General features: G+C 37.3%; 2 protein-coding genes across 2 annotated transcripts; both read left to right on the top strand.

The window, feature by feature from the left end:
- The first annotated feature begins 9,602 nt into the window (after positions 1 to 9,602).
- LOC100743170 (60S ribosomal protein L35a) lies at positions 9,603 to 10,905 on the top strand. Its single transcript, XM_003485363.4, has 4 exons — positions 9,603 to 9,673; positions 10,187 to 10,446; positions 10,579 to 10,737; positions 10,812 to 10,905. Exons 2-4 carry the CDS (start codon positions 10,189 to 10,191, stop codon positions 10,833 to 10,835), a joined length of 441 nt encoding a protein of 146 aa, XP_003485411.1. The 5' UTR covers positions 9,603 to 9,673; positions 10,187 to 10,188; the 3' UTR covers positions 10,836 to 10,905.
- A 311-nt stretch (positions 10,906 to 11,216) lies between these two features.
- On the top strand, positions 11,217 to 12,561 carry LOC100743051 (SPRY domain-containing protein 7). The gene is made up of 4 exons (XM_003485362.4): positions 11,217 to 11,601; positions 11,858 to 12,135; positions 12,196 to 12,298; positions 12,371 to 12,561. The coding sequence occupies exons 1-4, from the start codon at positions 11,496 to 11,498 to the stop codon at positions 12,466 to 12,468; spliced, it is 585 nt and encodes a 194-aa protein (XP_003485410.1). The 5' UTR covers positions 11,217 to 11,495; the 3' UTR covers positions 12,469 to 12,561.
- Positions 12,562 to 14,591: the final 2,030 nt, after the last annotated feature.

The raw sequence follows: 14,591 nt of genomic DNA, 5'->3' as shown, positions 1-14,591 counted from the left end.
CTTCGTTCGTCTCATAATCTTTAGAATATTCCGTTTTAAACGAGCCCGTTTCAATTGCCACTGTTACTGCGCTAATTACGTCAGAACGTAGAGGTTCGCTATTATGTAAGGTAGCAACGGAAGGCGCAAGTTGCCCTCGATGTCCTCGGGGTAGCGTGCTCTGATCTTATTATGGCTACCACGCCAAATATTATGCCTGCAACGACAATATGTTCCATTTCCTGCGGCGGAATCGGAGTATCGTGTTATTCGAACGGCTCTTTGAGCTTCCAGGAAGCGAACCAGTACTTGGACGACGACTTTGACAACGCTGTCTGATCGATTGAAATCACTATGAAGCGTGTAAAGAGTGGAAGTTGAAACGTAGCGAACTAGCAAACTACTTACATTTCGACCGTTTGAACAACAGAAAAGAAATAAAGGAGACCTTGACGCAGTTCGAGCGTTAAAAAATTAAGTTGATGAAGTTGAAACGATCGTGAATGAGATCGTGAAATGCTCGTAACATGCTATTTTCGATTCTTTCGAGCAAATTCAGAGAGGATAATCTTAAGAGGTGTCCTATACTCGAACAATAAGAAGCAAAAAAGATCGTCCTTTCGTTTAATAAAGCATACGAGTCGGCTGGAAACATATCTACCTATTTCAGCGACGTTTTATCGTTCCTTTATAATGTCATGCCTGGAGCGACCTACGAGTCTATCCTCCTCTTAACTCGATCCGAGCCAGACACTTGCTTTTGCCTAGCGATGTCTCCGTTTGCCAAGAACTACTTCCCTTCTCTTAAAAAGAAACATTACCTTACAACAATATGCTTTAACCTCGCGTTGCGGAGGTCGTAGTTCCAAAAAGTTCGCCATAAATCACGGTATATCCAGGGAATACAGTAACTTTTATCTATGGTCGCGGTATCAATTTTTACAGAACGTCCATAGAAATACATGAAAGAATAACAGATAATCAGGATTTAAGGTAAGTATCATTATTTATTATTTGTAACTTAGAAAACATTATTTCGTTCGTAGATGCGAATCTCTCGACCAATACTCACGCTGTATAAAAATCTCTTTCAACGAAACTCCCCTAACGAACAACGACAAATTGCAACACGATAAGCCTGTACACGCGATATCCTGAAAATCCTGAAAAATCAGAGGATCGGCCGTATAACGCGATTACAGATGCTCGCGAACGTTATTCTTATCAGTGGAACTCTAGAATTGATCGCATGCTCGCCCCTCTACTTTTAACAACGGTCCACTATTAATTTCGACGTTGAACCGTGAGAGCTGGTTGTTGGAAACTCGTACTTATTCGCCAATGGACTGACTGCGAATGAATGGCAGGGAACACAGGGCGAAAGGGTGCGCCGAAATTCCTATAATTCCTAGCCGAATAAGCAAACTACAGCTGTAGCCTGCACCTAGTGTGGTAAGAACGTTAAACGGTTGCACGAGACCGGAATACGTGGCACTAGGTTCATCCGTTTCCTCGTACCGCTGTAGAACGTTTCTTACAACCGGAAGAGTTGAACGGCGATATAATCGCATTTGAAGCCACGTGTCGATAAATCAACCTGTAACGATTACGGTGAGCAAAATGGTGCTGCAAAGCGATATAGATACACGGTATATACCGGGAAGAAGTTTCAGTTTATGGGAGTGAAATGTTGCTTCGCGTGTTGTTTTGTTGGGGTTTGAACGAGTAAGTGGGAGTATTCATGAATCGTTGTTCAGACGGTGGAAACGTTCGGCGAAGTTTCCTTCGTTCTTTCGTGTTTGCAGCGTAGTAAGAACGTGTGCGTGAATTTTTACCCTTCGTTGAATTACATACAAGTAGAATTACCGAACTTTTTTATCAACTTACGGAAAAAAGAACCGTTTAAACGCTACGTAAGATGAAGAAACGCCTGACCAATCTACTAAGACCACCGTCGTAATTTCCAAATTCTTCGAAAAGCACGCGAGTACCGTTCGAACGTAGAAATTAAATCATCGTCTCGCGCCTATCTGGGTCACGAAACGAATCAAACGGAAGTTACTAGCGCGAACGAGACTTCTGTTCAAACTTCCGATCGCTACAAACGTGCACACATGTGCGAACGTACGTGTGCATGTACGCGAGAACCGGAAGGGCGGACACGAAGAAACTGAGGTGGGAAAGGGTGAATTTCTCGTAGAAAGTTGGAGCGTAAGGATCTTTTACCGACGCTAAGGGGTGAAATATTGAATCTCTCGGGGGCACAGAAAAGAAATGTAACTCGCATTTTCTTTTTCGAGCTTTCTCGAGGCCTGCGGTGCCTTCCACTTCCGCCCTACACGCTACCATCTACCTCGTGGCACGTACGAAGAAGTATAGCCGCATATGGATCCCGATGGTTCTCGTCATACGTGCCCGACATACTCTTTTTAAGTTTATGACAGCTCGTCCATGTATCCGCCGATGGTATTATCGATCCTGGCTGTGATCTGGCTGATGGATCCCGGTTCGAACTGTCCACAAGGAGCAGGCGAGCGGAAATGCAAGGTTAGAGGGATTCGTCCCTTGAATCTATCTTGGCTGGCATCGTCGGTTGTACATACTGCCGACCGATTTATATCTTTATCCCTTTCCCTTTGCTTTTAAGTATATACGTTTTATCGGGATGCGACTCGTTTCTGGATACCGTTTGTAGAATTGAACGCGAAATGGCTATGGTTTTGGTAGGATATTTATCGTACGAACGTTCGTTATCGATGTTTGATCCTTTGACACTGTAATTTCATCCCTGAAACGCGACTGCAGCTAAAGAGACGTAGATTTATTTTCTTTTGACTGTACTGGAAACTTACAAAGTTTGAACAGTCGATTATACGCTGTATTAGTAAAACAGGGTATTTGGTCAAATCATATGGATAAGATGACTATTTCTCTTTTTCGATAAATATTAAGTTTCGAGGTTCGCGTTAATGATAACTATGACTGTTTCTTGGCATCTCTAATTTCAGGTTACGGTTCTTCGAAAAATCGAAAGAGCATTACCCGCGTTTCGTGCAAGAAGTTTCTGATTAATTAAATTAAAAATTATAACGACAGCAAAGTTAGTCGAGAAAGTTGCTACAGGAAATTAAGCACCTGCATAAAACAACCCATTAACAATTATTATTCTCGACTCTATACTTCGAGCTACTAAAAGAGAACTTTCAGAAGACTGTCGCTGCTTTACGGTTGATTATAAAATACTATCGTTTCGTCTTCTTTCGATTTTTATTCTAAGTTTACTACTAAGACTGTTTAGTAAAATTCCTCAAGCGTGTAAAATTTAAGGAAATTCTATTTCTCCTGCGTGAACTATATAGACGATAATATTCTTTCGCGAATTCTTGTCGAAATAGCCGCAATCAGGAGACGTTAGGCCATGACAACAGCAAGGAAACACTTGTCCGCAATATGAGAATTTTTAAGTAACACAACTACTTCATGATAAAGTCGTATCATGGCCATTATCTTAGTAGAAACTTTACGTGCACGGCCTTTACGAACTTCTCTCAGGTGCTTTTAAGACAAGGAGAAGTGCCCATAAAGATGGATAGATAAAATTGTGAACGTACGAAGCCCTTCCGTGCCGTATATATAATGCCAGGACATTACATTCGACGATAAATTCAACAGGAGTGCCTAAAGAATTCTACTCCTGCCTCTTCAAAGCAGAAATTAGGTTAGTTCCTTTTAGAGCGCGCAGTTAGTTACTTTTAGGGCGCTTCTGCTCGAAAAACTACATTCTCGAAACTTTGCGTGAGACAACTTATTTAAAAGTTGCGTGGATGCTAATATCATGCGAACTCGTGTATACGAAATATTTCAATACGATATACAGTGGACTGCAATTTGCTCAGATTTTCAAATCGTTTGCCGATATTCGATCCATCTCTTTTTCCTTGCAAATTCCTCTCATCCTCTCATTGAACGTGATAAATCACACCGAAACATCGAAGAATCATCAACGAATCGTATGGTCGAAATTGATCGACTATATCGAAGAATCATCGAATTTATTGGCTATAAATTTTCATTCGACTGAAATAAACGAAACACGTGTATCGCATATTATTGTGTACAACGCGTGCATTTAATTTCAAACTTCAACTACGAATTCCAACTAAAATACTTCAACTCGATGTACGGACAAACCCAATATCCTGTAACCAAACTTCTGTCCCTATCTCATGACGTTCCTTTCACTTCTCCTCCCTCCTCTATCAACCACCATAAATCACTCTGGGATCGCAAACAATCGCGCGACCACAACGTCGCATCGACGAAAAAGAGAAAAAGAGACGCGATCCAGAACCACAGGTACGTCTCCGCGGAAATGCAACACTATCAGGTGTCTCGCGACAACATGGCGTCCTGCTGGCGTCACCTCGTGGTTCCGGAAAAGCGGCGCCGGGGGAGGATACACGCAGATAAGTAGGTACATCTGGACCAGTTGGGCCGGCTACGTGTGTGAATGCCGTGAATGCACGTGGCCCGGCGACACGACGGTACTGTGTATTAGTACCGGTAATTTCGCCACGATGCACCGGACGTGGATCACAGCGGAAGATAGATGACATTGTTTCCTGCGTCCCTCGAGAGGGTGGGACGGAGACGCACAAAAGCATCCCAACGGAGACGGGACGATCGAAGAGCGACGAAGACAGGTTCAATGAATCGAACAGGGCTGAACTACGATTGTGGGAGAACGATGGTGTTAGAAGCAAGGAGAATTTAGAACGTGAATTCGAAGATCGAAATGGTTGCATATTTTGAAAGGCGGTGTACCTTTTAGATTTGAAACATTTACGATGGCTATGGGACGTAATAATTTAATGATAATTTTAGGTCAAATGTTCGGAGACAACGTAAGAGCGTGTGTTCGCTAATTAAATGGAAGATGCGAGTGCACGGTAATTGTTACATAACAGTAACTAGATTAGTTTCCTATAGTTGAATAGGATCGTGTAGAATTACATTGCCTCGTACTAAGGTCTACTTTTACAAATTTTACATTTTTAGTGTCGGGATCGCGCGATAATCCTGTCCTTAACTTTCACCGAGAAAAGCGGAATAAAAATTCCTACGATTCACGATCATTCTGCTTCTTCTTTCGCCGAATTACCGCGCGATCCCTCGAAACACGAGATACAACTGTAACTACGAACTCGTTCCTCTGGCAATCAGAAATGGCTTTCGAATCAACCGAAAATCGACTTTGAAAATCAGCCGAAAATCAGCGAGGATCGTGCTTAAACCTTAACTTAACGACGTGTGATCCAAGAGCAACCGCAAAAAGTTCTCTTGCGGCGAACGAGATAAAGACGATCGACGGGAAGACGAGATATCGAGGAGAAAACGCTCACCGCAGGGAGATAGAAACCGAAAGAAGAAGAGAACAACCCCCAGAAGAAAAATAAAATAGGTTCTCTCTGTTTCAGCCGGTGAAATCGTCATTTGTCGCGTATCTAGCGGGCGCAGACGACGACGACGTCGAGCGGAGGGGGTTGATAACAATGATAATGACGATGACGAGCAGGAACGACCGGCTCGAATGACAGAGTCTGCGGCGTCGAGTGAACTGCGCCAGCAGAAACAATGCCTGCTGAATTTCCGCTCCGATTATTCGCCACTGTGTAACGCATAAAACGAGCGCCGAATCTGATACGTGTGTATCCGCGTCTTGATGCTCTTCTCTCTCTCTCCCTCTCTCTCTCTCTCTCTCTCTTTCTCTCTCTACAGGTTGTCGCAAAATAGGCGCAGAACACTTTTGTCTGTAATCAACGTTTATATGTTTGCGATTCTTCGAATTTCAATCGTATTTTCAGTAGCATCTTGTTCCGATCTTTCGTAAACGCTTCAGTTCGCTTTTTCACCTGTCCCTTGGAAAGCCGAAGAGCCACGAATATGCGACACCCTGTATATATTTCTCACTCTTTGATTCAGCCTGACGAGAAACGAGAATTTCAGCAAACAGTTCGCCGCTCCCGCGACGTTCACGCGAGACTTCGATATGCCTGCCGATGGAACGAGATCGCCAGCGATTGTATTGATCGATCCAAGCGTTGACACGTTCGACGCGTGAAATTGAAGGCTGCCATCGCAGCGGAGTCTTGGAGCAGAGAAAGATGCGCTTATATTGTTTAATCGTAATAGAAGCGCTATTGTATCAGGTCGTTTGAGCTAGCTGGCTTTCTGTTTAGTGTACAGGTTTCGCGATGAATCGGGAATATTGACAGTATTGGACATTGAACTGAATAACTTATGAATGTAATTCACAGGGTGTCTGTGGTAGTGATTACAGTTTAAAATTGTTCGCCAAATAGAATGGAATATTGGTGTTGACTGTAAATATAAGTAATAGAAATATCTGGATTTTTTTCGTTATTGCCGATTCTTTTATTTTGAGAGATGTTTTCAAACGATTCTCCTGAGTTTTCGGTTCGTGAGATGTGTGTTTTAGGAGATTTTTGGCACGCCACGCGTATGTAGATCGCGAAACGATCGTTTTTTAATTTACGAATAGATGGTAAATTATCGTAAAACGAATTAAAGATATATAAATTAAAAGAAAGAGTTGATGTTACACGTACAGATGAAAATTATATGTATCGGTGACAAAAATAAATGATCAATTTCTCAAACGACGGACCAAAGATAATTTATAGTTCGTAATATTTTAATAATAGCAGATTATATCACGACGATGATATAATTGTTAATATATAATTTGTAATAATATGTAATAAACGAATAACCCATTTAAGATAAGATATATCGTAACTGAAAATTATTTCCATGTAAACCAAGTTTGGATCTCACAGTAGTAACAAAGTAGGCCTTAATACATCAACCTTCGTCTTTCACCCAAACTATCACGTTCTACGCTTCCATTCTTCCATACACCCACGCAACTATATTACACAACAAATTCCCATTACCAGCACCATTACTTACACATACGTGCCTTCAACGTATGTATCTTCTTAAGCTACTTCCACCATTTCGAACACGTGCAACCCGCTTTTAACCACAATGCAACGACGTAACCAACCGGAAGTAATTCAGAGATCGCAAGATGCTCGACAAAAATCCGAATTCCAAACTTACTTCGCCAAAACTATCTCTCCTCCTCGGTGAACCACGAAGTTCATAGAATGCTGTCTTATGTATCAAAGAAATTTAGAGAAACGGTGAGCATGATGAACATTCCCCGATAATTCTCGCGATTCTGAATGCCATCCTCGAGATCGCCGCAATGGGCGGCCCTTCGATCGTAAATCTTGTTCTTGACCCGCGCACGAACGACATAAATCCACCGGCCTGGCGTTGTTCTGCGATTTTACTTCTTCCCTGGCCGGCTTTTATCCTAAAATATTATATCTGAGGGGGTTAGGCTGTCGCGACGCGAAGAAACTGTCGTCGCGAAGAAATAAAGCTAGGATTTCTCATAAACGTCAGACGCGTTTGTCTATGCGTTACCGTTACAGGTGTATACGTGTTCCGATGAACTGTCGTTCCGAATACGAACACGTCGAAGTAATCGAATATACAAATTATTACGCGCATATGCATTAATCGATCTTTGGATGTTTACGTTAAAAAATTCTCTTCGGCCAAGAACGCTGCGTCGAATCGAAAGCAGCGAATGTAAGCGTCTAGACGCTCGCGCTTACGAGAGATCCCACCCTAAGATCGAAAAGACGTAACGAAAGGAATCGAAAGGAAGGAGCGTGAATTGAATTGGACGGGTTCGCAGGACTGTCGAAGGGCTCAGCTGCCAGATTTAACGCAAAAAATAAACGTACGCTTTTATATCGGTGGTTTTAAGTACGCTCCATCGGCGTAAAACGCTCGAGCACGTCTGCGAACAATGCGGATCGTAAAGAGCGGACTCTCATTGGAAACGAAATATTCCCCGCTTTCATGTTGTTCTTGTTCTTCGCGCTTTTTTCCATCGGCTGGCGAAGGCAAAGTGGAATTTTTCGTTGTTTCGGAGCGAGGTTTGTGCGAATGTTTGGAAAGTGTCGAGTAGTTTGCTTTAGTTTAATGATTCCTGTAAGATGGGATAAAGTTCGAGAGCTTCTCTTCTCAGTGGTTAATTAGAGATTTGTAGCCTTGCAACGATTTTTACAACGAACTGCGGATTTTCACGAAATTTAGCCTCCCTCGTTTCTCATTGTGATTTTTGTATCGCTCGGGACTACGTATTACGAAATAACAAACCAGTTACTTGCGCTGCGATATATTCGATCTCAGCGAGGGCAAAAAGGGTTGTACTATAAAATCGATGAATCGTTGCTTTCATACCATTCTCTCCCCGGTTTCCGCGGGACGTGTCCATGTCGCTGAATTGGCTCGCCAGTACGTGCTAATTTCGCGGAACAAAGCGTCCGTTATTTGGAGTGTACACAATATTCTTGACTTTAATCACGTAGAAAAATGCGCGCAAAGAGCGTCGTGCGATATCTCATTTGCGCTTTGTGCTTGGCGAAGCGACGCGAGAATTCAACGAAAAACATGGAAACTACAAAAGAGGAATTTTCAAATGGTTATGGAAGGAATAATATTCGCATTGCCGCGGTGAAGAACTTCATCTGTGATCTTCTGCATCGTTTTAACATACCTTGGATATATTGTAAAGCAAACGTCTAAATTCTATTCGTATATTTCAGACATACTCTATGCACGTTGCAAGATATTAACCATTAATTCCAAAACAATTACTTCCAAGTGAACCCTGAATTTTAATTTCTTGATCGAATCGGAAATTCTAGGTAGATGTGAAGAATTGAAATATCTTCTATTCTAAAAAATATTAGCATGATTTAGAAAAAATATAAGAAATATCGCGTAAGCATGGCGATTTAAATAAAGACGAGTTCAGACAATGGATGATCAATCTTTTTATATATGATTATATATATATGCATTGAAATGCTTATTATTTTCATAAAATACCGAGTATGACTAGAGCTTGTTAGATATGTAATATAAATCATCATTCTAAATAAATAAATCGTTAATATTCAGAATTAAAACTTAAATTATTAAACTCGTATAGTAATCGTACCAACGACGTACATGTAGTACAAATCTAGTGTCTTGTAAAATTTTATGTACGTATTCGTTCCATTCATGATATAATATATTGTATATAATGTATCATATACGTACGTATAATCAACTATAATTCAACAAATAATAAATTGTTGAACTGCGAAACAAGTTAAGAGAAAAATATTCAAAAAGTCCCTAAATGTATAGCTTGTAATAAAATTTCGAAATTTATAGGTTATTACTTACTAAAATAATAATATATGAAGATTTTCTACGTTCTTAATTTCACACAAACTTAAATGTTTACCTACATCGTGGCTGATTCTTAATTGATGAACAATCCCATTCTCGTCTGTTATAATTACTATATAATTTCAAACAATAATCGAGTATTAAATCATGATTAAATCCGATTTAAATCTTTATTAATTTACACCGTTTGCCACGTTATGAAACATTCAACGGTATCTGCTGTTTTTGCACAAAACTAGTACTCGATTGATAATATCACATGCTATATAATCGAGCAGAGTATTTTATACTCTTGTCGTAAGAGGGCTACAGTTTCCTGTTTCTTTTAGTTCACGATATACGTACGGTACGTTTCGTAATGTTAGACTCTCGTATTTATTATTTAAAATATATACAATTAATGAAATTGACAGATTAATAATAGTTACAAATTGTTGTTAATTGTTTCGTAACGCCGTATAATTATTCTCAGTGTCATATTCGGCTTATTTCGTATTGATCTCAATGGATTAAGACTCTATCTCTGCATGGTTTTTCTAGCCGTATAACAACAAAAGCTGTGAAATTCCAATATTTTAACGCTAGATACTTTTTCTGAATTTTTCTTTTTTTTTGAATTCTATAAAAAGTTCGTGTTACAAACATTTTGTTTTAATACTAAAGTGAAATTTTGTTTTGTTTCTTGTCTAGAATTCAAATATTACTTTAACATAACCTACAACAGTGCATTAATTTTAGATCTTATTTAATAATTATGTCATACCGTGTGATTATTTTAATCAAAGATGGATTTTTTGCGCAATAAAATTTACTATTGCAATATAATTCCGAATTTTACAAATGTGATTTCTTCTGTTAGAAATGGCAGATACACCTGCTGAATCAAAGGCGAAAACAAAAGCAGTCAAGAAACCAAAGGAGAAGCCAGTAGAGCCTCCTCCTTTGAAAAAGAGACCTTTCAAAAGACACGGACGTCTTTATGCAAAGGCCATTTTCACAGGATATAAACGAGGGCTTCGTAATCAACATGAACACACAGCGTTACTTAAAGTTGAAGGAGCTAGGACTAAAGGGGATTCAGATTTTTATGTAGGAAAACGATGTGTTTATGTATATAAGGTAACTTCTATTACGTTTCCATTAATTCTTTTATTTCAATTTCATACTGTGGTACGTGAGAATATGAATCGATATATAGTCATGGATATAAGTCGAGCAATGTTGTAATCGTGATATGTTAATCGTTCATAGGCAAAAAATAAGACACCTGTTCCTGGCAAGAAAAGCAGGAAAACAAAAGTTAGGGCTATTTGGGGTAAAGTAACCCGGCCACATGGAACCAGTGGTTCAGTACGTGCTAAGTTTAAGAAGAATCTGCCAGCTAAAGCTATGGGCCACCGTATCAGAATTGTAAGTTGTTTAATGATTCACCTAGTTAAGTAATATATAAGTATGAATTTGCTAATATTGTTATTTTATTACAGATGCTGTACCCCAGTCGGATATAAATACATTTTTCTGTTGTATAAAATAAGTAAATAAATAACCGTTTGGTACTAAATGTAATGTTTTTCTCTCTTTTCTTGTTTTCTCATTTATTTTTTATTACTGTCTAAGATATTTCATAAATGTTAAACCTATTCAATTTTAATATTAAATCAAGTTTCAATTGTAATTACTTTAATCTAATCTAAAAACTTAACGCTTGAATTTGATTCCAACAGAGTTGTAAATTATAAGATGGTTAAATATAACCTTAAATTTCATACATGTAATATATGTAGTATATTTTAGTTAATGCGACAATAATATTTAAAATTAAAAGCAGTTCCTGATATTATATTAAATAAAAAATGAAACATACCTGTAAAACGTAAATAAAAAATTAATATTGATTGCATAAATTTGGGAGGAAGCCATTTTCTGTCATCTACGCATCTACCTACACACTGAAGCTTAAAGTGCAATCTCTACGTTGAAATACACACAGCACTAACTGACTATCATATCTACGCGCTGTATGGTGTGTAATATTTTCGGCGTAATCGAAGTAAATAACGCGATCCGTTCGTTTCATTATACGGGAGAAAAAAAGGGGTTTTTCTCCTAACAGTGTCACAATGTTTTGTGCGTTCATCTGAACAAACCAAAAAGGAAAGGAGACAAAGATGATGTTTTGCTGTTTGAGAAACTGTTTTGACGGCCTTGGCTTCGCCGCAACTCAAACACAGAAGAGAGGACCAAATCCTATATCTTTAGATACATCCTACATGGGTAATTTTTACCTTCTATTACTGAAATAACGTTAATAATAGTGTTTGAGAATGTTAATAGTATTCATATCATTGTATTTGCATAAAATTTACGTTTTTAACCGTTCCGCAAGATAAGGATATGCACTTAGTGTCACTGATGATATTTATGTATTCCGGTCATAACGAGAGTTCTGTTTTTACGTAGTCTATATTAACGATAAGAAATTTTACGAGAAATAGCAGTGCTTAAGCAAAATATTACCCAATTGGTGTAGGACATGAAGTTGTGATAGTAAAAAATGGTCTAAGAGTGTGTGGTCGTGGTGGTGCCTTAACAAATGCTCCTCTTGTCCAAAGTAAAAGTTATTTTGAAATTAAAATACAACAAGGTGGTATATGGGCCATTGGATTAGCCACTAGATCTACAGATCTGAACGTTACAACTGGAGGAAATGATAAAGAAAGTTGGGCTCTCAATTTTGATTCTATTGTAAGGCATAATCAGCAAGAAATACATAAGATTCAAAGTCCAGTCCAAGAAGGAGATATTATCGTAAGTATAAATTACTGGGGGATATATCAGTTCATAAATTAATAACCTTTTGTTCATCAGGGTGTGTCTTATGACCACATAGAACTTAATTTCTACTTAAATGGAAAACCGATAGGTGCTCCAGTAATGGGTATAAAGGGAACCGTGTATCCAGTACTCTATGGTAATTATTTTCAAACTAAAAGAATATAGTAATGTTTTAACAAGTTTAAAAAAAAATAATCTTCCTTTATAGTGGATGATGGGGCCATTTTAGACTTAATTTTGGATAACTTTACTCATCCCCCACCCACAGGTTTTGAAAAAATTATGCTAGAGCAATCATTACTCTAGCAAAGACATTCCTACCTATTATAAGTGTCAATCTCTTTATACCTTGGCACTCAAAGCATTATATGTCCATCCTATATCTGTCTAACATTAAAGTATGGAATCAAAAATTATTCTTATCTAGACAGAAATCCTTAAAATATAGCGTTATGAATAAGAAATATTTCTCTTAATAATGTACAAATATATTTAATTAACAATTGCAAAATAAACATTTTAATTTATATCTTGCCTTTATCTTTCTTTTTTATTATTCCTATAGAATGATATCTATAAGAATTAATGCTTATAATACTATAATGATAATATTAACAAATGTAACCTAGGCTAATTTGAATTTGGTATATTTTAATATAACTACATATATATATAGTTTTTGTATAATTGTTTAATAATCAAATAACATAATTTTAAATATGTGTACAACTTACATATAATATTTTTATATAATATATATATATATATGTCTGTATAAGATTGTATATAATATTGTGTACACAACAATTTATTGTTCTTTAATGATTTAATGGTATGGTATGTACACTGGCTGGCTTACATAAGGTACCATTGGCTTAGGCCTATATTTTGCTTTATTAGGCTACTGTCATGGATTTTTGTCCTCATTATTCTTTTTTTTTTATTACAACTTAAATTCATGCTAAAAATTTCATATTACATATTAAAGCTAGCCTTTCATTCACGCTAATCTGACGAGTATGAGTTCATTTTTACAATGCTGATAATGCAAGTAACTATCAACCCCATAAATGTTATAGTCACAAGCATCCTGTTGCACACGTAATGAGATAAACATACTAACACGATGAAAAAATGGCAGAGATACATGTAATTAGTGAAACTTAAAAGATTCGATAAAATAATATACATGACGTTCCTAAATGTGTGATGTTAATTTTAAAATACTGCACACCCTGTGTAATTTAAGTTCGATAATTTGTAAATTATTTCGAAGATGTTAGCGTATAGCGAAGGCAAGTACGCGAAAATAGCGATATATTGCTAAAAATCTGTTCCTGTGCATCAGTTGCTTAAACAATCATTTGTGTTTTCATCCAAGTAGACACCTTCTAATTATATTATTGTACCTATATATCAAGTGGAAAGATCTTGAAATACATCTTTTCACTTATTGCAATTATAACGATCACTCTGTTTAAGAACATATAAAAGTTTCCTTTTTACAATTGCTTTTAACAAGCTCTCTGCATTTTTGTAAAAACTTATTAAATCTTTGGTCCTTAACGTTACTTTTAAATGATCATTATCGTTAATCATATTACATACTTAATATTATATATATATTTATAAATAGATTGCCCATAAGTTGTTCACGTCTGAATGATAATAGTACCAAATTAATTCTTGTCTACACTTTTAAATAATACTCCAGAAACATTATACTTCATTTTGTCAAAAATTAAATTGATACTACTATCAACCACAAGTCAACAAAAAAGAAACACATTTAACATAGGCCATAGAAAGCCTGAAATTTAAGAACGTTAGAAAAGACGATATACTTTTCCAGTTAATATAAATCATTTCTAATAGCAAAGCTAAAAGAACAGATCCATTTGTTTTATATCACTCATGGCACTCATTTTATGATTCAACTTACAATATAAACGTGGTAATCATACAGAAGACTAATGGTACACGTTAAAACCCACGTATTCACCGGACGCATACAATGTTCATAAATGTTTGTGAGCATTTGGAGATATTACATAAGCATTATATTACATAGCATTTATGATGAACACTGGTCCACATAAATGCTAACGAACAACAACAACATCCGTGAACATTTTTCGTCGATGATGTTCTCTTTTTTTGCTGATAAATGATAACGAATTTCATTTGAAATGTAATTATACGACGACATCAGCAACGCTCACGAACGTTTCTGAACATTTGTGAAAGTTTACGTGTGCCACGCATTTCTATTAATCGCTGAAGAAGTTTGGAAACGTTCGTGGATCACTTACGTAATCGACGAATACGCTGCTAAAGAGAGCTTTTGCATTTTGCTTCGTAATGATTTAATGCTAGTTATCTAAATATATCTAATGTACATAGAATATATTACATTTATTTGATGACTG

Source organism: Bombus impatiens, unplaced genomic scaffold (genome assembly GCF_000188095.3).
Source record: "Bombus impatiens unplaced genomic scaffold, BIMP_2.2 scf_0051, whole genome shotgun sequence".
In the NCBI taxonomy this organism is placed as follows: Eukaryota; Metazoa; Arthropoda; class Insecta; order Hymenoptera; family Apidae; genus Bombus; species Bombus impatiens.
Note: the sequence above shows the minus strand (reverse complement) of the source record. Positions and strands in the feature narration are given on the sequence as shown.